This window comes from Drosophila sulfurigaster, chromosome 3 (assembly GCF_023558435.1).
Source record: "Drosophila sulfurigaster albostrigata strain 15112-1811.04 chromosome 3, ASM2355843v2, whole genome shotgun sequence".
Classification (NCBI taxonomy): Eukaryota; Metazoa; Arthropoda; class Insecta; order Diptera; family Drosophilidae; genus Drosophila; species Drosophila sulfurigaster.
This window is the reverse complement of record NC_084883.1, coordinates 55,772,534-55,793,600: the sequence shown is the minus strand read 5'-3', so window position 1 is coordinate 55,793,600 and position 21,067 is coordinate 55,772,534. Positions and strand designations below refer to the sequence as shown.

The following is a 21,067-nucleotide window of genomic DNA, read 5'->3' as shown; positions in this document are numbered from 1 at the left end:
AATAGTAACAAAGATATAATTTCACTTATACATTTTTGCGCAAATATATGTTATTTTTATTATTTCCATAAATATATTATACCACTTGAAGTATAATTACATGATTAATTGCAATTTGCATATGTTGGTGTATCTCGACTTAGTAAAGCATTTTTTAAATTATGAAGTTTCGGTCACACACCAAACAGGTGTTATCTTTGAATAATAAGTATTCTATTGACTGCAGGTTTGTTTTTCAGTCGTTTACGTCGTCTGGTTAGTATAGTGTGGGGTTACCAGTTGTGAACGAAGTACTTTGAACTTTGCACTTCACAACAATCCGCATATTGAAAATTCCGTTTATCCATATCCACAGCTAGTTGAATATGTCGCTCTCAAGGCCTTTATACTCGCTGTTCGGTAGCTATCTGGAGCAGCTTTTCAACCATCCCGTTCGCACCAAATGTCTAACGGCGTAAGTAAAGAGCTGCATGCCTTCATCTACTGTACCTACCTAAGGATCAATTATATTGCAGCTGTTTTCTAGCTACCTCGGCTAATGTTACCTCGCAGCGCATATCAGGCGCCAAGACACTGAATCAACACAGTGTCTTTGCCTATGGCGTTTTTGGACTTATCTTTGGAGGAACTGTTCCACACTATTTCTATCAGATTGTCGAGCGTTTGTTCAGTCATGATCTGCGCTTTCGCAAATTTTTCATCTTCTTATCCGAGCGCTTTGCTTTTGCGCCTCTGTATCAGTTTCTTTCCCTATACTTCCTTTCGATCTTCGAGGTAAGTCTTGTGGGCCTTGACCTAGAAAGCTTCTTAACTATGGTTGCATTGTTTCTGCAGGGGAATTCGCACGCCAAAGCCTTACAAAATGTGGAGAAGCTGTACTGGCCTGTATTGCGTGCCAATTGGCAATATATATCGTTGTTAGTCTATTTGAATATTGCCTACGTTCCACCGATGTTCCGCTCAATTAGTTCGGGGATTATCGCATTTATTTGGGCAGTTTATCTAGCCCAGAAACGTCGTCGTCACCAGGAGAAACTGACTGCCGAAAAATCTAAATAAACACATTCCATACAGAAAATTTAAATCGTCGTTGGTAATTGACAATTTACAAAAATCCTCGGTAAAAGTCTGATATTGGCTACTGCAAAATAATAAAACCCTGATACAGCTTTGTAAAGTTTATATTAATAAATACCAGTTTTTTCATATGTTATATGAACTTTGATAACTTTAAAAAGATTAATAAACCTTATAGTGTAGTATTTAATTGGTCTTAGTGCCGTTCAGCTAAAAACTTAAACTGCGTTTAAAATTATACCATTCCCGAACTTAACACTTTATCTACTCTGCGTTTCAAAGGTCCCAAGTGAGGCCAATAATGCCTATTTAGATTACAGGAATAGTTGGGTGTACTCACAAAGATTAGTCTATCTGAAAGCCTTATCTTCACTTACAAATATTTATATACATAGTGCTTATCCAAAGTGAAAGTCAATGCATTTGAAATGGCAACAAAAAATATTTTATATTTATTTAAGAACGCAACTTTTGAGTATTATTGACATAATAATATCATGGTCACGACTAGAGTAGATGATTTTGCTACTAAATTTAAAGAATGGCCTAGATAAATCAATTGTTCAACTTAGTGGAGTGTCTTTAACCAAACACAACTGCTAGCTTATGAAATATAAGTGTTTCTTGTGGTGGATTCATATGATGGTAGATTGCCAAGAATATGGCGCAACGATTCGCTTAACGCTCAAAAAGGAATCGCTGAAGGACTGCGACTGTTGTGCATCTGTGTATCGGCCATAGGAGTGCCTGGTGAACTGGCCCGGGTAAAGCAGCTAGAGCAGCAGCTAGAGGCGTCATTGTCTACATGATTGTCGGCTTCACCATTGGTCATACCATCTGCGTTCGTCTTGTGGTGATAGGGTATAGGACGCTTACGCGCACTGCAATATTTAAATTAAAGATTAGATAAGATTGAAATATGCGTTGATGAAAAAAAAAAAACGAAAGAAGTTCAAAACTTACCAAACTGAAAAGTGTAATTAACAGAAATTAAAGAATGCTAAATCATCGTAAAAATAAGGATATTACGGAGAAGACATAATTTATTGTGCATTAACTAATTTAAATGTTTTGATAATAATCCAATTAATTAAAATAATTTTTTCTTTTACACGAAATCTGTAGCATACAAACAGAAAGAAATCAATATACAAATAATTTGGTAATTGTAAATAATTCCTGAGTCTCTCTGAGCTGTAAGAAAAAAAAAAATCAGTTGAATGATAAAAATTATATTGTTTTTTGAAATTAGAAATGATGGCAACTGAACCAGAAATAACCTGGCTAACGTCTTGTGTTGTGGGTTGGCGAGCGACGGCTACAAATCATTTACAAATTAAAAAAAAAAAGAATACATGTACATTAAAATTGAAAATTAAAATTTTGAATAAAAACATATATGTCAAAATAAAAAGAAATACATATTATTCGACTTGTATAAGGTCACCTTGTAATGCGACGTCTGTCCAAAAAAACTAGGAGATCCGCGGCGTCGTGGTATGGATGGCGATCGAGAGCCGGACTGTGATGTACCAGAGCCGCTGCTGGATGAGCTACCTGAGCTGCTGCGCGACGAGCAACTGGAGCGGGACGAATGTGAGCCGGACCGAGATCTTGAGCTGCCCGAACAACTGCGACTGCTAGATGAGCTAAAACGTCTGAAATCCAATAAATTCCTTAATTAATAAGAACAATAGGCAGTTCGATGTACTTGACTTACGATCGAGAACGGCTGTTAGAGCGATGATGATGCCGTTTGCCGCGACTGTGACTGCTGCGCCTGGAGCGACTGCGACTGCGCCGTGCTGCACTCTCGGCGGCAGCAACTGTGGCGGTAGACACCTTGGAGACAATGGCATCTACCAGCGTGCTGTCCGCTAGCGCCGCAACTAATGGCTGTGGATCGTGAATTTTGAATGGTTTTATAACAATTTTCGGTTTGTTTTGTTGCTGACTGCTGCTATGATGTTGGTGATGATAGCTTATACTATTAGCTGCCACAGCCGCAGCTGCTGCAGCCGCATTGAAGCGGGCATGCGGAGACGGATGACCCAGTAAAGCCAGACCCGCAGCAGCAGCCGCTGCAGCTGCCGCATTGGTGCCACCTCCACCAAGGGACAACAGACCATGACGACCATGATGGTGCACATGATGATGATGATGATGGGCGCCACCAGCGGCAGTTGTCAGCAATGCATGCTGCGGCCCATGGCCATAAATATTAGGATTGTACATGGTTAGACTACGCGACAGATGCTGCTGTTGTTGTTGCTGCTGCTCCCGACGGCTAAGCAGTGGTTGCAATGCGCCAACACCCACACCAATACTATTACTATTGTTATGTTGATTTTTACAGATATTGTAATGTGTGGCAGTCAGCAACGGACCATGATTGAGGCGATTCGTGGTTCTATTGTAGGTGCCCGGTGTGCCGGCCAGAAAAGGTAACGCATTGGGATTGCTGCTAGCGTGATTAGTATGAGGGACACCACCACCACATGCATGAATATTATTGTTATTGCTATTGCTATGGTTAGTATTGTGTCTACTGTTTGGATTATTGTTCAGCGTTCGATTGTGAAATATTCGTTTGGTTGGATGATGATGTGGATGCTGTTGTTGTTGTTGTTGTTGTAGTCTGTGATTGTATTTCGATAAGGCTGTTGAGGTTGCCAATGTTGTTGCTGTTGTTGTCAACAGTGGAGTTTGCGTTGCTGCTGTTGGACTCTTGTCACCGTTATTGGCAACCGTTTGGGGCGCATTACAAATGGGCGGCGTTGTCGTGTCCCTTGTGTATGTCTCGATTGTCGGAAACGGCGGCGGTGGTGTTGTTGTTGTTGTTGCTATCGTAGTTGTCGCTGTCGTTGTTCTTATTTTTGTTGTACTTGATGTTGCTATCGCGTTTGTTGCTGTCGTCGATGTGGTCGCCGTTGTCAGTTGATTGTTAATTAAAGCGATTACATTGTTAGCAACAAGGAATTCATTTAGCGAGTTACGTTTGGCTGCCACAAGCAGCAAACTACAGCCAGCATCTCCTTCACTTACTTCGCTGCCTTTCTTGTTGGCATTCTTTCCATCCCCATTCTTCTCCATCGTTCTGATCTTCTGCTTAGCCTTGGCTGCAATACCCGACTTCAGCTGCTCGAGCATGCGCAGCTCCTGTTGTTCCTCGCGTTCCTTCCTAGTGTTCTGTTGATACTCTTCGAGTGCCACGCCGCTTGTCTCAGCATCGCTGCCATCATCACTTTGGGCACGCAGACGCACTACAGGCGCTGGCTTCGACATATCATGGGTCTTCGACTGTCGTCTTTTATCGTCCTGTTCCGTTAAGCTGGTGGGTCGAGGACTAGGCGTATTGCCCTTTTCCTTTTCCCGCTCTCTTTCCGTCTCATCATTTCTCGATCGACATTTAGTTGGCGTATCTGAGCGTTCATGCTGCTTGCTGCTTTTGCTGCCGGACTCATACTTTGGCTGCTCGGGCGTTTGGCTTTGTCGCAGTTGTTTCTTGGGTGTTGGCGTGCCCGTTTCACTATTGGACGAAATGGAGTCCGAGCTTCCGGAGTCCGAGCTTGAGCTAGATTTTGTACGCTTGCGCTTTGTCTGTTCAAGTGCTACCATCACTGACTTGGTGCCGAGTATATCGTTGACCGTGTCTTCAGCCGCTTTGAAAGGATTAAATGCGAGCGTTGACTTCTTCGGCAGATTGGCCTCTTTGGAACGGCTCCGTTGCGAGGGTGAAGCTATCCTTTGATAAGGCTTCTGTGAGCGTGACCGAGAGCGCGAAAAATGCCCAACATTGCGTGAAGTGGAACGTTGTTCGCTGGGTCGTTCTTTGCTGCGTTTTTGACGCTGGGAACGATCCTTGGCGTCGCCATGGATTTGGACTTGTCGCTCTTTGTAGCGATCTCTTTCCTTAGAGCGACGTCGTTCCTTTGAGCGTTGTCTTTCCTGGGAACGAACACGTTCCTTAGAGCGCAGTCTTTCCTTCGACCGCTGGCGCTCCTTAGAACGTGCTCTTTCCTTGGTCTGTCCTTCCCTGGAGCGTCGCTGCTCCTTAGATCGTATTCGCTGTTTCGGACGATCCTTGGATCTATAGCGTTCCCGAGATCTTTCGCGGTCTTTGGACTTTGGACGCTGCTTTTCCTTGGAGAAGTTTCTCTCCGTTGAATGCTGTCGCTCCTTGGATCGTTGTCGCTCGTTGGGTCGCTCCTTCCAAAGTTTCCGCTCCACCTCACGGCTGGGTGGCGTACATGTTGTAGTCTGATGAACCTTTGATCTATCTGTAGAAGATTCATTGCGACGCGTTTTGCTGCCTTTGCGTCGCTCCGGAGAACGACTGCGAAAGGGATTTTCGCGTGGTGTGTCATTTTCAGCAACCGGAGCACGGAATTTACCTGACTTCTTATCCTTGCGCGATGGCGAACTAAAAAGTATTAAAGATATGATTAATATTATAAACAATTTTGGACAATTTTCAACAACTACTTACTTTGAACGTGTCGAGTCCGTAGAACTGGCACGTGTTCGATTTTTCTTCTTGATCCTTTTGTCACGTTTCTTCTGCATAATAGAAGAATGCGATTTATAAACAAACAAAGAAGACGCAAAGATCTAAAGGGCAACTTGCTAAGAGTCTAACTGTCAGCAAAACATATTGCATATATTCAATATGAAAATATTATAGAACATTATTCATTCATTATGACATATAGTATTGATTGTATGTGGCGTGAAACGAAAGTTGTATGTTTAAGAATCTCTCGTTTTAGGCATGATTCGAAAATTTGGCAGCGTTTTTAATATCTTTGCAGTGTTTACTCAAGCGTTGCTCATAAAGGAAGTAAATCGTTGGTAGCAATTAAAAGAGTTATTGCCGTTTGGTATGTACATACTATAATATTCTTAAAGAAAACAGACAAATGAAAGTACTTACAAAACTACAAGAGAGCCTTTGAAAGCTATCCTATATCAATGAAGCGCCAAGGGTGTTTATAAACAAAATATAAATTTTCTTTTTGTCGATTTTTTAATATTATTTATAAATTGATTGAATTTAAATTTTTTTTGATTACTATGTAAATTATATTTAAAACTGAAAATCGTAACAATAACACCAAGATAACTCAATAGAAATCTTTAGAGCTTATGAACAAGTTCAACATATCTTGGTTAAATCTTTCAGATAATCCAGGATTTTATTCGTTAAATAAATATATAATCAAAATTTCACATTGAACTTATGCATAGCCCAAGGAGATAAATTTTAATAATCTATAAGAAACCAAAAAAAAAACTGAATACAAACCGAAATTAAAATAAAAACAAAATAATATTAGTAAATACTAGATTGTGAATGCGTTTAAAGCCTTGTTTTTACCTTTTATAATATTTGTGGGGTGAATTTGGTATAGATTTAATATTCTTTAATTATATAATATTTATCGATCTTGATTTTTTTTACTATGCTTTATAATATTTGATTTAAGTGGTAGATAATGCTTTTTATGCATGTAAGTAATTCATAGTTAAGTAATTTCAGCACTTGGTTATTGTTATATTATTAGATTAGAAAATGTTTCATTGTTTTTGGTGGAAAAAAGAAGTAAATAAGCAAGAGAAGAAATGGCGTATGTTTAATATTTTGGTGAACAATTGAATTGAAACAACATAAAAACGATTCAAGTCAATCGAGTTAATCATCATATCTTATAGTGTAGAACAGACACAATATATATATAAATATACATATAAATATATATGTATATATATAGAAAGATAGAGAGAGAGATAGAGAGACAATAATATGTAAAATATATCCGGATGAATGTACACAATTCTTAGAGGTTGGCGTATATGGACGATTTTATAGAGATTATATATTAATTAAAAGAGCATTTAGAGAGAGGTTAAGAGATTCATAAAAGGTTAAAAGATTTCATGATACATTTTTAGTTAGGCATATCATTGTATGCTCTGGGACTTTGTATTCATTTCTCTTTTTAAAGAAGCGGAAATGGGGATTTGGAAACGCTCATTACTTGATCTTAAATATATACTTGATCATGCATTTGTATTACCTTATCCTTCTTGGCTTTTTTGCGTGCACTCTTCAACTCACGATCCGCATCGCTACTGTTGCCCTCGTCATCATGATCGGAGTCCTTGTCGCTATCGATGCTATCACTACCGCTGTGTTTGCGTTTGCGGAATTTCTTCCTTTTTGACTTACTGCAAATAGAATGGCCATCGTATTGGAATGGGATTAGTCGTTGCATATACATTATACCTCATCTAGGAGGGGTAGCTACATTAATCTCAATGTTAATTTGATTACATCTAGAATCTGGTGTATATAGACTCAACATTAGTCCCATTTGACTTTCCGCAGCAACATTAAGAGGTTTCTATGTTATAGGTTTTTGGTTAACTTGTGGTTTAGTGCTTTACCTTCAATCGAAATACTGCTCAAAATTGCATTGTCTTAATAATAGTAGTAGGTAATAATAATAATAGAAAGAAAGATGAGAAAGTAATTTGCTTTTAATTGCTGCAAACACAGTTGGTTTTTCTAGTTTTTTTATTTTAAGTTTATGTTTCCGGCTTAATACTTTACGCGTGGGGTATTTGTTGTTTGAGTGTGGATGTGTGCGGAGTTTGTGGGCAAGTGTGCTTTTTTATTTGAGTTCAATTTGACATAGTAATCGAATTTCTACTTACCATAGCTTAGGTCATTTAGAATGAAATGATACGAGCTTTTGAGTAGGTTGTGTGTGTTCTGAGTGTAATTTGTGTTGTGCGAGAGTATGAGTTAAATATAGATATACATATTTAGATAGAAAGAAGGAAAAAAGAAGAGAGATTGACCCTACACATAAAAAATAAAACGATGTTGCGGTTAATAAAGTATCTAACAATACTTTAATCAATATTCAAAACGCATTTGAAACAATTTATTTAATATAGTTTTTATAGGTTTTGTTTTGTTTATTTTTTTGTAAGCTCATTTAAAAACTAAATGTGTATTTATTCAAATTTATTAGTACATAACTTTTTGCTTCTTTTTACTTTCTTTCTCATATGAGTCCCTTTTGTAGTTTGAGTTTCAAATGCAATGTAAAAGAAGGAGTAGAGACGGAAAACACAAAATGTATTAAGCTGTGATTTTTGTTAGTTTGATTTGAGTTTTCTTTATTTTTTTTTTTGCATTTGCTTTGTTTTATAATGTAACAACAACAATAGTAGGCAGATACAATAGAAAGATAGTAAATGAAAAACCAAGTCGAAATATTTGGGCAATGGAACAGAAATATTTGAAGGATTTTTGGGGAATAAGTAAAGAAACTAAGTACTAGATACATGTACTTTAACAGAGGGATCTACAATTTGCTTAGGACTCTTGAGGAATGATGACTTCTTCACTTCTTACCTCTCTTTCTTATGCTTCTTCGATTTTTTCTTTTTGTCCTTTCGACGCTCTGGACTCGCCGAACTGCAAATACAAAAGAAAAGCAGGCATTACAATTTTTTGAAGATATAGTATTGATAAAATAATTTCTAAGTTTACCTCTCCCTTGCGCGTTTCTTTTTCTTCTTTTTGTCAGACTTGGAGACATGCTCATCACCGCTGTTGGCTGCCCCTGAAACGGACTTGCCACCTGATGGAGCCCCTTCGCGCTCCCTTGATGGCGTACGCAGAAGCGCATATCGTTTGCCCGTCTCTTTGTCTTTGCCTGCGGCAGCTGCCACCGCGGCGAGGCTCTCGCGCTGCGCGTCCAGCTCCTTTTGGAGTGCCACACTCTTGGCCAGATCCTCTTTGGCCTTGCGATCACAATCGAAACTGCTGCCCTCCACAAAGTATTCGGATATGTTAAACGCCTCGCGCAACTTTGCGTTCTTCTGCTGCTGTGCCTCGGCAATTTGATGTGTTTCACGCACGCTACAAAAACCAAAGAAAACATCAAAGGATTAGTGAAGATTTAGTACCAAATTATTCAATATCGTTTTTATAGAATTGCATATAAATAATACATGCTTAACATTGCGATTGTAATTCGGAATAGTTGGTATAGAGGAATATAACCTTTGAAGTATGAATGTCCTCGAGACAAATAGCCATATTCACATGCTCTACACTATATTCTTCTATTTCCTTTTGGCAATGATAATTAATAATTAAGCATATCGCCATTTTACCTTGCAACCGCTGCACTGCCAGCGCCCAGAAGCAATGTCTGCAGCCACGTGCTTGACGATTGCTTCAGAAGCTCGAGCAACGCCGGCAGCGCTCTGTCGTTGCCATTGCTATTAATATTGACTTTTTTGCACGCATCGGAGTTGGTCGTGTTGGCTCGTATCACACTCAGTTCCCGTTGGCAGACATCAGCTGTTCGTGATTCCATCTGCGGACATTGCGTCCCCACTGGACCTTGGCACACGCATGCGCAGTCCTTCTCTTCCTTTCTGGAGAGTGCTGGGCGCCTGTTCTTCTTGGCGCCGCTTGCCAAAACTGGCCTCAATGGCTTAAATTTCTTGGCCACCGCTGCATAGTTAAGCGCTGCTGCAGTTGTCGCTTGTGCCGTAAACTGGAAACTCTCATATTTAGCTATATACTCGCGATTATCATGTTGGAAGTACTGTGCCTTGCACTTCCTGTTACCAGACGACAAACTCTCCGTCATACATCCAATAATGGCTTTGCTGTGAGGACTGCAAGCATTGTTGTTGCTACTTAGGTTGTTGTGGTTAGTGCCTACGGATTTTTTGTTATTGTTGCTGCAGCTCTGGTTGCTGTTGTGACAACCGGTTGCGTGTCCTGCGCGTTTGCGACGTTTGCGTCTCTTTTTGCCTCTCAGCACATGCATGGTGGAGGCTTCCGTTGTGGTCGTTGTGGCTGCCGTGGAGGTGGAGGTGGCGGTTGCTGATGCCATTGCCATCGCTGTGGCCATTGCAGTGGTTGATGTGCTCGTGTAGATTTCCGACGAGAGCATTACCGTGGAGAGTTCCAAAGTGCTTTCGACGAGGGTTGCAAGTGACGGTGGCAACTTGCCAAGTTGATGTAATGGCTCACACAGCGAATGTTTTCAACTGGGTGTAATTTTTTTATAAATACACGAAATATAAATATTTTCACAATTTCGGAAGACCTCGGATTTTATACTTTTTTTTATTAAGTAACGTTTCCTTAAATTATTTTTTTAATTTATATTTGTTTAAATGTTTATATAAAATATTATATTTATTTCTTATTCGTTATTAATGTTTTCATATTGGAAAAACTTTTTATACACCAAAATTTATGGGGAAGACCGTGGATATTACATATATTTCAAATTTCAACACTCCATGGATTGTAATATGTCGATGTGTTTTGGGGTCGAATAAAATTTATAAATTAATTTATTTATTTGTAGATAGTTTATTTTATATTCGCATATAAAAAAAATTTATTATTATTTATTGTTAAGTTGGAAGACGTTGGATTAAGTTTTTATTTATAGTTAGATACTACATTTATTCACTGCATTTTCTCATCGCTTAGGAAGATTGTGCGATATAGGTTTGTGTTGTTATATATTTAAATCATTTTTATTACTGAATTACTCCGTTTATATCTCGTTTATTGACGGTTGACTCTATTAACTGACTAATTCTAAGATTATTTAGAGGATAAGTTTGGAAGACTTATTTAGTGATTTGTTGCTTTCAGTTTAGTGACTCAAGTGTGGTGCTCACATTACTTTAAATTGTTTATCTGTGTGACTTTCCTTCTGTCCATTATGTCTGCTCCACGGCGAGCTTAATGCTCCATTTCACATTTTGCACCTCACTTTCGCATTTGTATCTGCACTTGCATTTAATTAACCCACAAAGTTGGCAACCACTAGTAAAATTCATCGATGACGTCACGGCTGCTAATCCGCTGTCTGGACACCAAGCCAACCAACCCACGCCCACGGCTGGATGCATTTTGTGGTTTTCTCGGATTTTCGCTCGTAGCTGTGCACTTGAGAGGATGCTCCAGACTGTTTGTTGCATATTGATTGTACCTGTGTAGCTCACATATTATGTGCCATTTATTGATTTTTCCAAGGCAGTAAGAGCGGTCTCAAAAACTGAACTTGGCAGCTTCAAAAAAAGGTTGCATGCTGCACATCCATGCAGCCGCGTCGTTGATCAAGGGCACTTTTGTTATGGCGCATTATACAAGTAGTTTAAATTAATATTATTTTCTATTTATCTATTCCTGAGCTCGTCGGTCAAGCGAATTTTAAATGATGCTCTGGCTTTGGAAGACTTTATGTGACTACTGATGAAAATCTTCACAAAACTTTTTCTCTACAATGCTACTCGACTGTTTTGATTGGCGCTGCTGCGGGGCGGCTTTTGAGACAGGAGGGCGTACACATGCTGTGCGCAGCCAATGGCGCATGTGGGCTGGACACCACATGAGTTACTCCTCTGCCTCACCGTCGACAGCTGGTAAGGATTTGACACGCGTTTGGTTGAAGCGTTTATTGATTTGTCAAACCTGGCGCCCATTTTGATGTTTAAAATTACATAATTGTAACTAAGGAAATAATAATAATTATTTATTAATACTTACGCTACGCGACCGAATTCATCCTTTGCCAGATCGGTTTTGCCTTGTCCCATTAATTTCTGACGATAAGAGTCAACTTGCGTCTTGATCTCCTCCGGTGTACGTCTGTTTGGGAGACAAAATAAATAATAGAAAGAAAATAATAATCAATGCTGACTGGAATATTTCACGAAGAAAGATTACCTTTCAGACTTGAACTATGAAGAATCAATAAATCTACGAACAACTGAAAAATGTTGTTTGAATTCAGCTTGAATTACACTTAATGTAGTTTTGTTTTATAGCTTCTTTTTTGTACGTGTGAGCGCATAAAAAATTGTCCGCTCTGGGGCTCGACGCGGATGTGTTCTATTGAAATAATCTCTACAACTGAAATGCAGTTTTTCACCACCAGTCCAGGCGAGGCTCAGATATCAATCGGTGGACACCCGGAGAGGTGCCAAAAGAGCGTACATATGTTGAACTGGGGTGGCTATGCGAGGGTTGACATGGTTAAGCGCGTTTGCGTGCTGCATTCGCTCTCAATGCTACCAGGCGCCCAATGTAAACACTGTCAGCAACAGCAGCAGCCCACATTAATGTAAATAGTAGCACGCTACTGCTGTTGAAGATTTCATGCACCGGTGTTATATAACAGCGGTATTGCATTACATACATGCCGAGACTCTCATGATGACCACTGTTATATCCAAATATTGAATATGCTTAAGTTATGCTTACCCTTGTTTTTCGAGTATTTCCTCGTATTCAATGCACTTGACTTCAATCTTCCGCTTGCGATCGTGATCGAGTATCTCTTTATTGGGCGGACGATTCAGTTGAGCGTCCAATTTCTTGGCGTCGTCCTCGGAACGATATTCTTTGTCTTTTTTACCAGGCCGAACAAAAGCCCAATTCCTTTGCACATGTCCATTGGTGCCAGAGCCTCGAGGCGTTGTTAATCCAATGCCGTTGTACATGCTGTGGCTTCTTCGCTGGCTTAGATGCTCCTCTAACTTTTACTCTTAAGTATGCATCCACTTAGTGTTCCAAACGTTTTCATAAAATTCGCAGCTGCTACGCTGCTCCGCCAAATGTGCAGTTTGCAAACACCAGACAAATCGATTTTGAGGAAAAAACGCCGCCGAATGCAACTGTGTGTATCGATATATTTTGATATCGACTGATACTATCGATGTTACAACAGCTGTACAGAAAATTGTAAACAAAATGGACGCAAGTGAATTCTATCAGTAAAAATAAGAATATCAATATTATTAATATGCAGTCTGATCAAAATGATGCTGCACTCAACACAGAGAAGCCCACTAAACTGGTTTTTAAGAAAACGCACCGCAAAAACCTAAGGCGACGAGAGACTTCCGATGATGAAGAGAAAGGCGAACAGTGAGTAAACTGCAATATTATTATTGGCATGTGTTATTAAACCCAATTATATTTGCAACTAGATTGATGCTAGATGAGATTAAGGAACGACAACGTTTGCGTGAGCGTCCGAATGGCGTCAGCCTTATGGGCCTTGCACTAGGTAAAAAGATAGCGCCAGAGGAGGAACTGACCATCAAGGATCCATTCAATGTTAAAATGGGTGGACTTGTTAATATGCAAACACTTAAATCCGGAAAAATGAAAGAATCCGATGATGCCTACGATGTGGGCATTGGTACACAGTTCTCAGCCGAAACAAACAAACGGGATGAAGATGAGGAAATGATGAAATACATTGAGCAGGAGCTGCAAAAGCGTAAGGGCGGCACAACAGACGACAAGGCAACAGATGCCGCAGACGATAGCTATGTTCATAAATATCTCACGCCTGAAGATGCAGCGCTCTATGCATTACCTGATCACTTGCGTCAGTCGTCGTCCCACAGATCAGAGGAAATGTTATCAAATCAAATGCTGAATGGCATACCCGAGGTAGATCTTGGCATTCAAGCCAAGATACGCAACATTGAGGCAACGGAGGATGCAAAACAGAAACTGATGCAAGATGCCAAAAACAAAAAAGATGGACCCTCTCAGTTTGTTCCCACCAACATGGCAGTAAACTTCATGCAGCACAATCGATGTAAGCCGAATTTTGTCAACAAACAGGTCGTTCAGTACATTTTCTCTATTTTTGCAGTCAACATTGAGGAAAACAATGAACAGCGCAGACGGAAACGCGAAGAAAAAGAAGGCAACAATAAAGCACCGCATAATCAAACCAATCCAAATGGCGTCAAGAGAGCAACAGACGATTATCATTATGACAAGTTCCGAAAGCAATTCCGTAGATATTGAGTTGATAAATAAAACGTTAACATATTTGAGTACAGATTTTTATTTATACTAAATGCAATCCAAGATAAACAGCTCTTAAATATAAATTCATCCAATGATAGTGTTGCCTGAAAGCATAGAGAAAATGTATATTAATTATACATGTTAAAACAAGCTTTTAAATTTATTGTGCTTAACGTTCAGTAAGAGAAAAATTGATTTCATAGCAACGCATGACTGAAGCTCAATGAGATTCCTACTCATAAAATCATCACTAGCAGTTAACAGTATAAAATCAAGAAATAAAACACACCTTGTAAACTGGACTCCATGTATGTATGTGTTTCTGTATCAAACTGAAAAATAGAACAAAATCCTCGGTTAGACTAGGAATTTCTTTACAGTCGTAAATTAGCTTAGTATATTTAGTCAGAATGAGATTTAATTAATTTCATAGCAACGCATGACTGAAGCTCAATGAGATTCCTACTCAAAAAATCATCACGAAATGGATAACAAAAAACAAACTGAAGAATACGCACCTTTTGTATGGAAAGATAGACACAAGCCAAATTTATTAAACTGCAAATACAAAAAAGGAGTTTAATAAAATGTATAAGACATGGATATTTTATTTTACCTTTTCTCCAAAGCATTGATTAATAGACCTGGAAACAACTAAAAAGAATAAAAAAAGAATACAAAATTAACAGCAAACAAAATTCGTTGTTGTATTGAGTTGTTTTTTGTTTTCTTTATTATACCCATACAACATTGAAACGTTCATCTTCGCTCTATATTGTGTCAGCGCTTATTATTTTGTTTTAAGGACAAAAATTCTATTGTGTTGTAATTTAAAACGCGATAAACGTTCCCATATTTTTTTGCATGTTTATATGATGCCGATCTTGTTGGCGATATCGAGAGCATCGTAGTCCCGCGCTAGGCGCACATAAGCCTTCTTCTGACCATCGGGTCTGATCAGAATGTTAACCTTAGCCACCTTGATGTCGTAAAGCTTACGAACGGCGGCACGCACATGATTCTTGTTTGCGCGCAGATGTGTGAGGAAGACCAGAGTGTTGTTGTCCTCGATCTTCTTCATGGCTGCTTCCGTGGTCAAAGGATATTTGATGATGTTATAAGCATCCATACGGTTCCTGGTGGGCACCGACTTCCTTGGGTACTTGGGGTTGCGGGGCAACTTCAGCGTGGTTGGACGACGGAAGTGCACATTGGTGCGGATCTTGCGTGTGCGTGTGCCAAATGCACCCTTTACGATCTGTTGAGAATCCAAGTGAATTAGTAACCCCAAACATGTTGCAGGTGTTTTTAGCTCACCTTGGTCTGCACCTTCTTTGCGTTCAACAAAGCAACAGCCTTTGCCTTAGCTGTACCCTTGGTGGGCTTAGCACCAGCCTTCGCGGCGGGTTTCTTGCCCTTTGCAGCAGCACGTGCCTTAGCCGAGAGCTTGGACAGCACCGACTGGGGCTTCTTGCCAGCAGCAGCCTTCTTGGTAGCGAGCTTGGCCTTGGGTTTGGTGACTGGCTTCTTCAGTGCGGGCTTCTTGGTAGCGCCAGCAGCTGGCTTCTTAGCCGCACCAGCAGCTGCAGCAGGCTTCTTGGCGGGAGCAGCTGCCTTCTTGGCGGGAGCAGCTGCAGGCTTAGCTGCAGCTGGTGCCTCCTTCTTGGCAGCAGCTGGGGCTGCCGCGGCAGCCTTCTTCTGCTCTGGCTTCTTATCGCCAGCTGGCTTCGCTGTAAATATAAAATCACACTAGTAAACAGAGCTCGAAAAAGTTGGGTTATACACGACGGAGGCAACGTTGGATTTAGCGGATAAACTGAGCCAACACTAATTTTATCAAGAGAACCATGCGAAACTTCAATTAAACGCGCATTGTTCTCAGATTAAACACTTGACAAGCTGCACATCCATTGTGTACTATATTTAATGGTGAGTCGCAGCCACACCGCACGTGGCGTAAATATGGCAAGATATTTGGCAGTAATTTTGCGTTAAAAATTACGTTAAACACATTTTATCACATTGCTATGATTTGCACTTGCTTTTGCCTTGTTTATGGTAATAAATTCACATATTTTCAGTGTATTTTTATATGAAAAATCCTTACCGGATTTCTCGGTTGGCTTTTTAGGTGGCATTTCTACGAGAAAAAGAAATGAAAAGGAGAAATAATGGGCATTGTCAGATGAGCGGAAGCAGATTTTGACAGCAGCGCTGCCAGATTTTTGTGTTAATGGCAACACCATTCAGCGCGCAGTGGCAATAATGTGTCAATTTGTAATGGTGGCAACGCTGAGTAATAAATGTGACAACACTGTTTTTTAAATATTACAATTATATGTACATACATATATTTAGTAAACATAAAAATATGTAAGCTTTGCTTTTTTTGTGTTTCTATAAATATAAAATTTTAACTAGGTGAAAAAATAATCATGTGCTGCTGCGATATAAATTATATTATAGGAATTATATAGAAAATGAAAAGCTACATATTCTTATTATTTAAAAATATTCCATCTAATAACTTGAGATAATTCGCGGACTTTTCAAAATTAAACCAGATTTTATTCAAATTTTAGTTTGTAGACTTCTTAGTGTGGTAGATATGGCAACGCTAAGCATAATACAATTTGGCAGCACTGTTTCGATTTATTTTTAAAATATGTGTTTTAATGGAGCGCAGATAATACAATTGAATATGGAGTTAATTAAAAATAAGAATAATATGTAAACTTTAGCACAATCAACAAGCACAACCACTTTTTTGTTTGCGAGAGGCGCCGCTAAAGTACCTGCGTAAATCTATAAAGTAAGAAATTAATATCAATTTTGATTAAAGTGATTCTGTAAAGAGCTTTACCAAATGTTTGAGATTTGTCTGTTGCTTGCACTGGTTGTTGCGTTGTTGTTGCGTTTAAAGCTTTCAATTGTTGTAGCACGTTTGTTTGGAAAGCAAGCGCAGCCAAACGTTGAAAGAACTCTGTGATTTTGTATCCAGAACGTGCTGAAACAGACCAATATTCGGCTTGCAACTCGCTGGCTGCCCCTCCCGCTACACGTTCCATGCTCATGAACTCTTCCTTTGTCTACGGATAACTTATTAAAAGCAAACACAAATTAATAATCATTGTCGGTGCTCACCAGCAGATCAGATTTTGTGCCCACCAAAAATATCAGCGGCTGCTGTCCCGTGTTGTAGTTGAGGGCATTAGCTAGCCATCTCTTGGCAGAGTTGAGGCTCTCCCGCTTAGACATGTCATAAGTGGCAACAATGACTGCGAACCCAGCAGAGACATTACTTAAGAATTGAGGGAAATGCTTTCTTACGCACCATTTGCATTGCGATAATAGGCTCCCGCTATACACTTAAAACGCTCCTGACCCGCCGTGTCCCACCTGTAGAAGGAACTTAAGGAAATTCGAGTTGCAACCAGTTTGCTTCATACTTACATCTCTAGGCTAAAATTGTGTCCGAGTATGTTAAAGTTTTCCAGCTCAAAGTCTACGCCAATGGTGGCTTTATAGTTGGATTGGAACTTGTCATAGCAAAAGCTGTTTGAAATAGTTAAATAACAAAATTCTAGAAGAAGGCAATACATTCAATTTTGCAGTGTGCCTTGGGTTTGAGACATGCATACCAAGCAGTGGACCCAGTTTTTCACTCACCGATTCACTATGGCCGTTTTACCCACGGCACAGTCACCCACGAAGATGATTTTGCAGGGTCGCAGCTTGGATTTGCGGGGTAACTCCAGATGATAGCGCAATTGTGGCGCAAAATCCTTGTCCCGGCTGTAAGGTGTCTGGGCGGTGTTGTAGGCAGGTGGCAGGTGACGTAGGTGTGTACGTGGATCGTAGAGGGTGACAGTGGGTGATGCGGGCAAAAGCAGATTTTGACGCAGTAGATGAGGCATGCTGAACGTTGCGATTCCAACTGACAGACGGTGCCAACAAATAGTGGAAAATCATGAAAATCATGTCACCACAAAACCGCGATGCCGCTTGAACTTGGTTAGCTATCAGGTGGCGCAAGGTGCTGGCTTTGTATGCAAATGCCGAGACAGTCGATATCGGAGCCTCCAATGGGGTTGGTTGGTTGATAACAAAAATAGAGCAGAGCCAAGGGGATTTGTCAAACTACATTTAACATCGACAGTACGGAAACTTTTTTATTTTATCTAAAGTTTATTGCATGGTTGTTAGTTTCTCGCCGCGTGGATACCCAAAGTTCCCCACGCTCTTGACCTGCTGCTGCAGCGTTGGCTCCAGGCTGAGAGCTTTATAGATTGCACGCTTTAATTGCCTGTACTGAAAATGAGGTGGAAAGGGCATGTCTTCAAAGGACAGCATAAGCACTTGACCCGCCTCGTTGCCAACCGCCAGGGATCGACCACAATGCGCAAAACTGTGAAATTAGTTTAAACATGAGAAAAGTCTTTGGTGCCTAAACTACAGCAAAAACACACCGAAATGTTGTGTAACAGATCTTGGCATCAATTGTGGTGGATGAGACCGGTTTAAGTGTGCTATAGCGCAGATCCCAGATGTCCACAGTGGTGTGGCTTAACGACACCAAGATGGTCGAATGCGTGCGACTCCACCGAGCACAGTGCACCGGCGACAGATGATGCAACAGTGTAATCACTGGTGAAATGATTCCGGATAACCAAATGCGAATGCACCTGAAAGAAAGCAGCAAGAACAAATAAGATACCAATTCTAAAATGATCCCTCATTATTTATGCATATCAACTGTTACCAATCGCTGCCGCAGGTAAGATACAGCTTAGGCGACCAGGGTGAGAAGTCCAAGCAAACGGCGGGCGATTCGTGCACTTGACGCAGTTCCAGATGTTGTAGTGGATAGTTGGTGGAGCACTTAAAAAGCGTCCCCTCATCAGTAAGCACATAGTAAATGTCCGTCTGCAGCGGATCGAGCATGAGTTCCATACACTGCGGATGCCGATTTGCCAGAAGTGGAGCACGCTGTGCGGGTCGCTGCACCGTAATCCCCTCCAGCTCACCCTCGGAACGCTGAAAATGCTGATGTTCAAAGCCTAGTAAATATGGGCTATTGATCAGTTGATACTTGGTGACGGCGCCCGACAGTGATGCGGCTAAAAAGGGGGTAATGCCAGCATAATCGCCACCCAGAGTCACATCGCCATCACTGCGTGGTATCCATTGAATGGCTGTCACGGGCTTAAAGTGCGGAGAGCTGTTACGTTGCGACATGGCCAGAGGTGGTTGCTCCGGCTGTGAGATGTCGCGCACCTCAGTGTTACCATTTTGCAGGCCAATGGCCAGTAGTTGTGGCGCTGATGGCGAGAATTGCACTGTGACCACGGGCACTTTATAGTTATAGCAACGTTCCGGATTGACTGGGTTCTTAATGTTCCACAGGTAGACGTAGCCACGTCGGGAGCCAGACGGCATGTGCGAAAATGTATAAATGCCATAGGAGACTGCCATAATGTCACCATTGTTCGGGCAGAAGCTAATGCTCGTGACAGCTTGACGTACTCTGGACGCGTTAGATGGCGAACTTAGACGCCAGAGCAATCTCAGACGGTACTTGAACTGCACGTCCTCGGCGAAGGGATCGGGTGGCGTCATGTTTCGAAAGCGTCGCTGCTCCGGTTCAAAGACATTACTGGCGAGGATGCGCATGGTCAGCATAAGAGCGAGTTTAAAGCTGGGCAAGCTATTAATGGCCTCAAACTGATCCACACCGCCCACTTTATATGTGGTCACTTGCATCTGTTGCTCGCCTTGCACCTGCACACTCTTAGTGGATGCTTCCAGATCCTTATACGTATCGAACATCTCAAAATTCGACACATAGGAGCCCACATGATCTGTGCACAGACGCTCCGTGTTGACCAGTCGCGACTTTTTGAGCGCCGTCACCGTCTGGGTGTCGGCATCGACAGTGCGTCGGGATTTATCTGTGCCCGCCAAGAGCTCGTCGTAGCGCTGATTGTCTGCGAGAACCAGACGACCCTCGTCGCTGTCCAGCTCGGCGGTCATGCTGGAACGCTCAAAGAGCACGACAAGAGGCGTCTTGCGTAGTAAGACCTTGATAAACGGCGTGGCTGGAGACTTTGCTGACTTTGGAGTACGATGAGCAAATCGAATTGTTGAAGGATGAGTGGGCAGCTTGTCTGCATCCAGCTGCAGCTTGTACAAATTGATCTAAAAGTTGGTTCATAATTAGGTGAGCAATACAAGTGCTACTCCACGAACTCACGCCTAAGGCAATGTCGTCCAAGGAAGCACGCATAACACACTTGGTTCGATATTCGGGCGTACGCAGCTTTTGCAGTTGCATTTGCTGCTCATCCGAGGTCGTTGACTTCATAAGTGGGTGGTTGCGTATCAGCTGACTCAACTGCTGGAAGTCCGCATTACGGTAATCTTGTCTCAATATCCTCGACATCTTTAATTGTTTAATCGTTGTTTTAGCTCTGTCACAAATTTACTTTGGAATAGACTGAAGGCCTCATTGCAATAAGAAATTGCATTCGTTATTTCAATAAAATAAGCGGGCTAGTTGATATGACAACATTGCTTATCAAAACCAAGGGCCTGTTGTCATGTGACAATTGTTGTTTATATGCGCATAAATATTTGAAAACGCGCGCAAAATACTCAAGATGGTCAACCTAAGAATGCAATTATCGATTGGCACGTGCCATAATTGAAGCCTATCGAATTTAATTACCTAGCTGATCAACACTGGCATTTACCGTATCTTTTAAAGTTTTGCCAGTTCGTTGTACGCGTTGTGAAAAAAGTCGCAATTGTGCCAAAAAAGTGTATATATATATTTAAATTTGTGATTATGGTGACTTGCATGCAGACTAAGCTGCTTTTTGTAAATAATAAAATAACTTCCGCGATCGGAGTGCAAGAACAACAATCAAACAAACTACGCACACTTTTCATTGTTGGTGCTATGACCCGCCATAGAAAAAGTTTCGTTGAAATTTTTTTTAGCAATTTACCTGTTACGCCGCATTTATACATACATATATATGAATGAACATATAATATAATATATGTATGTATATGGCTGTGTATATAAAGGGTCTTTAA

General features: G+C 40.8%; 6 protein-coding genes and 2 non-coding genes across 10 annotated transcripts; 2 read left to right on the top strand and 6 right to left on the bottom strand.

Annotated features, from left to right (window-relative positions):
- Window positions 1-90: 90 nt before the first annotated feature.
- LOC133846312 (peroxisomal membrane protein 2) lies at window positions 91-1,715 on the top strand. Of its 3 annotated transcripts, none has more exons than XM_062281215.1 (4): window positions 91-226; window positions 356-454; window positions 516-774; window positions 835-1,715. In XM_062281215.1, the coding sequence occupies exons 2-4, from the start codon at window positions 366-368 to the stop codon at window positions 1,057-1,059; spliced, it is 573 nt and encodes a 190-aa protein (XP_062137199.1). In that variant the 5' UTR covers window positions 91-226; window positions 356-365; the 3' UTR covers window positions 1,060-1,715. The 3 variants fall into 3 exon arrangements, with proteins under 3 accessions (XP_062137199.1, XP_062137198.1, XP_062137197.1); XM_062281214.1 differs by having other exon boundaries at window positions 108-255; XM_062281213.1 differs by having other exon boundaries at window positions 168-290.
- Window positions 889-12,763, bottom strand: LOC133846314 (serine/arginine repetitive matrix protein 2). Its single transcript, XM_062281216.1, is given in 11 exon segments — window positions 889-1,958; window positions 2,525-2,550; window positions 2,552-2,735; window positions 2,798-2,973; window positions 4,123-5,500; window positions 5,567-5,637; window positions 7,155-7,305; window positions 8,504-8,566; window positions 8,642-9,013; window positions 11,681-11,782; window positions 12,398-12,763. Coding segments are annotated over 11 exon segments (2,958 nt in total). The 5' UTR covers window positions 12,637-12,763; the 3' UTR covers window positions 889-1,762.
- Window positions 12,764-12,860: 97 nt separating this feature from the next.
- On the top strand, window positions 12,861-15,087 carry LOC133846310 (splicing factor C9orf78). The gene is made up of 3 exons (XM_062281211.1): window positions 12,861-13,063; window positions 13,126-13,748; window positions 13,806-15,087. The coding sequence occupies exons 1-3, from the start codon at window positions 12,939-12,941 to the stop codon at window positions 13,961-13,963; spliced, it is 906 nt and encodes a 301-aa protein (XP_062137195.1). The 5' UTR covers window positions 12,861-12,938; the 3' UTR covers window positions 13,964-15,087.
- LOC133846646 (small nucleolar RNA Me28S-Am2634) lies at window positions 14,133-14,229 on the bottom strand. The gene has a single exon (XR_009894987.1). It is a non-coding gene; the product is annotated as a small nucleolar RNA Me28S-Am2634 (small nucleolar RNA).
- Window positions 14,362-14,458, bottom strand: LOC133846645 (small nucleolar RNA Me28S-Am2634). Its single transcript, XR_009894986.1, has one exon. It is a non-coding gene; the product is annotated as a small nucleolar RNA Me28S-Am2634 (small nucleolar RNA).
- LOC133846308 (uncharacterized) lies at window positions 14,665-16,212 on the bottom strand. The gene is made up of 3 exons (XM_062281209.1): window positions 16,074-16,212; window positions 15,284-15,696; window positions 14,665-15,224 (listed from the first exon to the last, which is right to left on the bottom strand). Exons 1-3 carry the CDS (start codon window positions 16,210-16,212, stop codon window positions 14,835-14,837), a joined length of 942 nt encoding a protein of 313 aa, XP_062137193.1. The 3' UTR covers window positions 14,665-14,834.
- LOC133846311 (ras-related protein Rab-34) lies at window positions 15,581-18,007 on the bottom strand. Its single transcript, XM_062281212.1, has 7 exons — window positions 17,636-18,007; window positions 17,420-17,521; window positions 17,301-17,365; window positions 17,111-17,244; window positions 16,830-17,055; window positions 16,074-16,771; window positions 15,581-15,696 (listed from the first exon to the last, which is right to left on the bottom strand). The coding sequence occupies exons 1-6, from the start codon at window positions 17,881-17,883 to the stop codon at window positions 16,713-16,715; spliced, it is 834 nt and encodes a 277-aa protein (XP_062137196.1). The 5' UTR covers window positions 17,884-18,007; the 3' UTR covers window positions 15,581-15,696; window positions 16,074-16,712.
- A 144-nt stretch (window positions 18,008-18,151) lies between these two features.
- On the bottom strand, window positions 18,152-20,948 carry LOC133846304 (dynein axonemal intermediate chain 4). Its single transcript, XM_062281203.1, has 4 exons — window positions 20,220-20,948; window positions 18,729-20,164; window positions 18,436-18,651; window positions 18,152-18,374 (listed from the first exon to the last, which is right to left on the bottom strand). The coding sequence occupies exons 1-4, from the start codon at window positions 20,406-20,408 to the stop codon at window positions 18,155-18,157; spliced, it is 2,061 nt and encodes a 686-aa protein (XP_062137187.1). The 5' UTR covers window positions 20,409-20,948; the 3' UTR covers window positions 18,152-18,154.
- Between the last annotated feature and the right edge of the window lie 119 nt (window positions 20,949-21,067).

Bases quoted from the DNA above. Each gene is read 5' to 3' on its own strand.
- LOC133846312 (XM_062281215.1), top strand. From the start codon at position 366: ATGTCGCTCTCAAGGCCTTTATACTCGCTGTTCGGTAGCTATCTGGAG. The intron at 455-515 runs GTAAGTAAAGAG...ATTATATTGCAG, and splicing joins CGCACCAAATGTCTAACGGC to CTGTTTTCTAGCTACCTCGG. The intron at 775-834 runs GTAAGTCTTGTG...TTGTTTCTGCAG, and splicing joins ACTTCCTTTCGATCTTCGAG to GGGAATTCGCACGCCAAAGC.
- LOC133846310 (XM_062281211.1), top strand. From the start codon at position 12,939: ATGCAGTCTGATCAAAATGATGCTGCACTCAACACAGAGAAGCCCACT. The intron at 13,064-13,125 runs GTGAGTAAACTG...ATTTGCAACTAG, and splicing joins GATGAAGAGAAAGGCGAACA to ATTGATGCTAGATGAGATTA. The intron at 13,749-13,805 runs GTAAGCCGAATT...CTATTTTTGCAG, and splicing joins CTTCATGCAGCACAATCGAT to TCAACATTGAGGAAAACAAT.
- LOC133846308 (XM_062281209.1), bottom strand. From the start codon at position 16,212: ATGGTGTTGCCATTAACACAAAAATCTGGCAGCGCTGCTGTCAAAATC. The intron at 15,697-16,073 runs GTAAGGATTTTT...TTATATTTACAG, and splicing joins AAAGCCAACCGAGAAATCCG to CGAAGCCAGCTGGCGATAAG. The intron at 15,225-15,283 runs GTGAGCTAAAAA...GATTCTCAACAG, and splicing joins CAAAGAAGGTGCAGACCAAG to ATCGTAAAGGGTGCATTTGG.
- LOC133846311 (XM_062281212.1), bottom strand. From the start codon at position 17,883: ATGCCTCATCTACTGCGTCAAAATCTGCTTTTGCCCGCATCACCCACT. The intron at 17,245-17,300 runs GTGCGTAAGAAA...CTGGGTTCGCAG, and splicing joins CTATTATCGCAATGCAAATG to TCATTGTTGCCACTTATGAC. The intron at 16,772-16,829 runs GTAAAGCTCTTT...CTTACTTTATAG, and splicing joins AGACAAATCTCAAACATTTG to ATTTACGCAGGTACTTTAGC.
- LOC133846304 (XM_062281203.1), bottom strand. From the start codon at position 20,408: ATGTCGAGGATATTGAGACAAGATTACCGTAATGCGGACTTCCAGCAG. The intron at 20,165-20,219 runs GTGAGTTCGTGG...ACCAACTTTTAG, and splicing joins TGGACGACATTGCCTTAGGC to ATCAATTTGTACAAGCTGCA. The intron at 18,652-18,728 runs GTAACAGTTGAT...GCTTTCTTTCAG, and splicing joins CTTACCTGCGGCAGCGATTG to GTGCATTCGCATTTGGTTAT.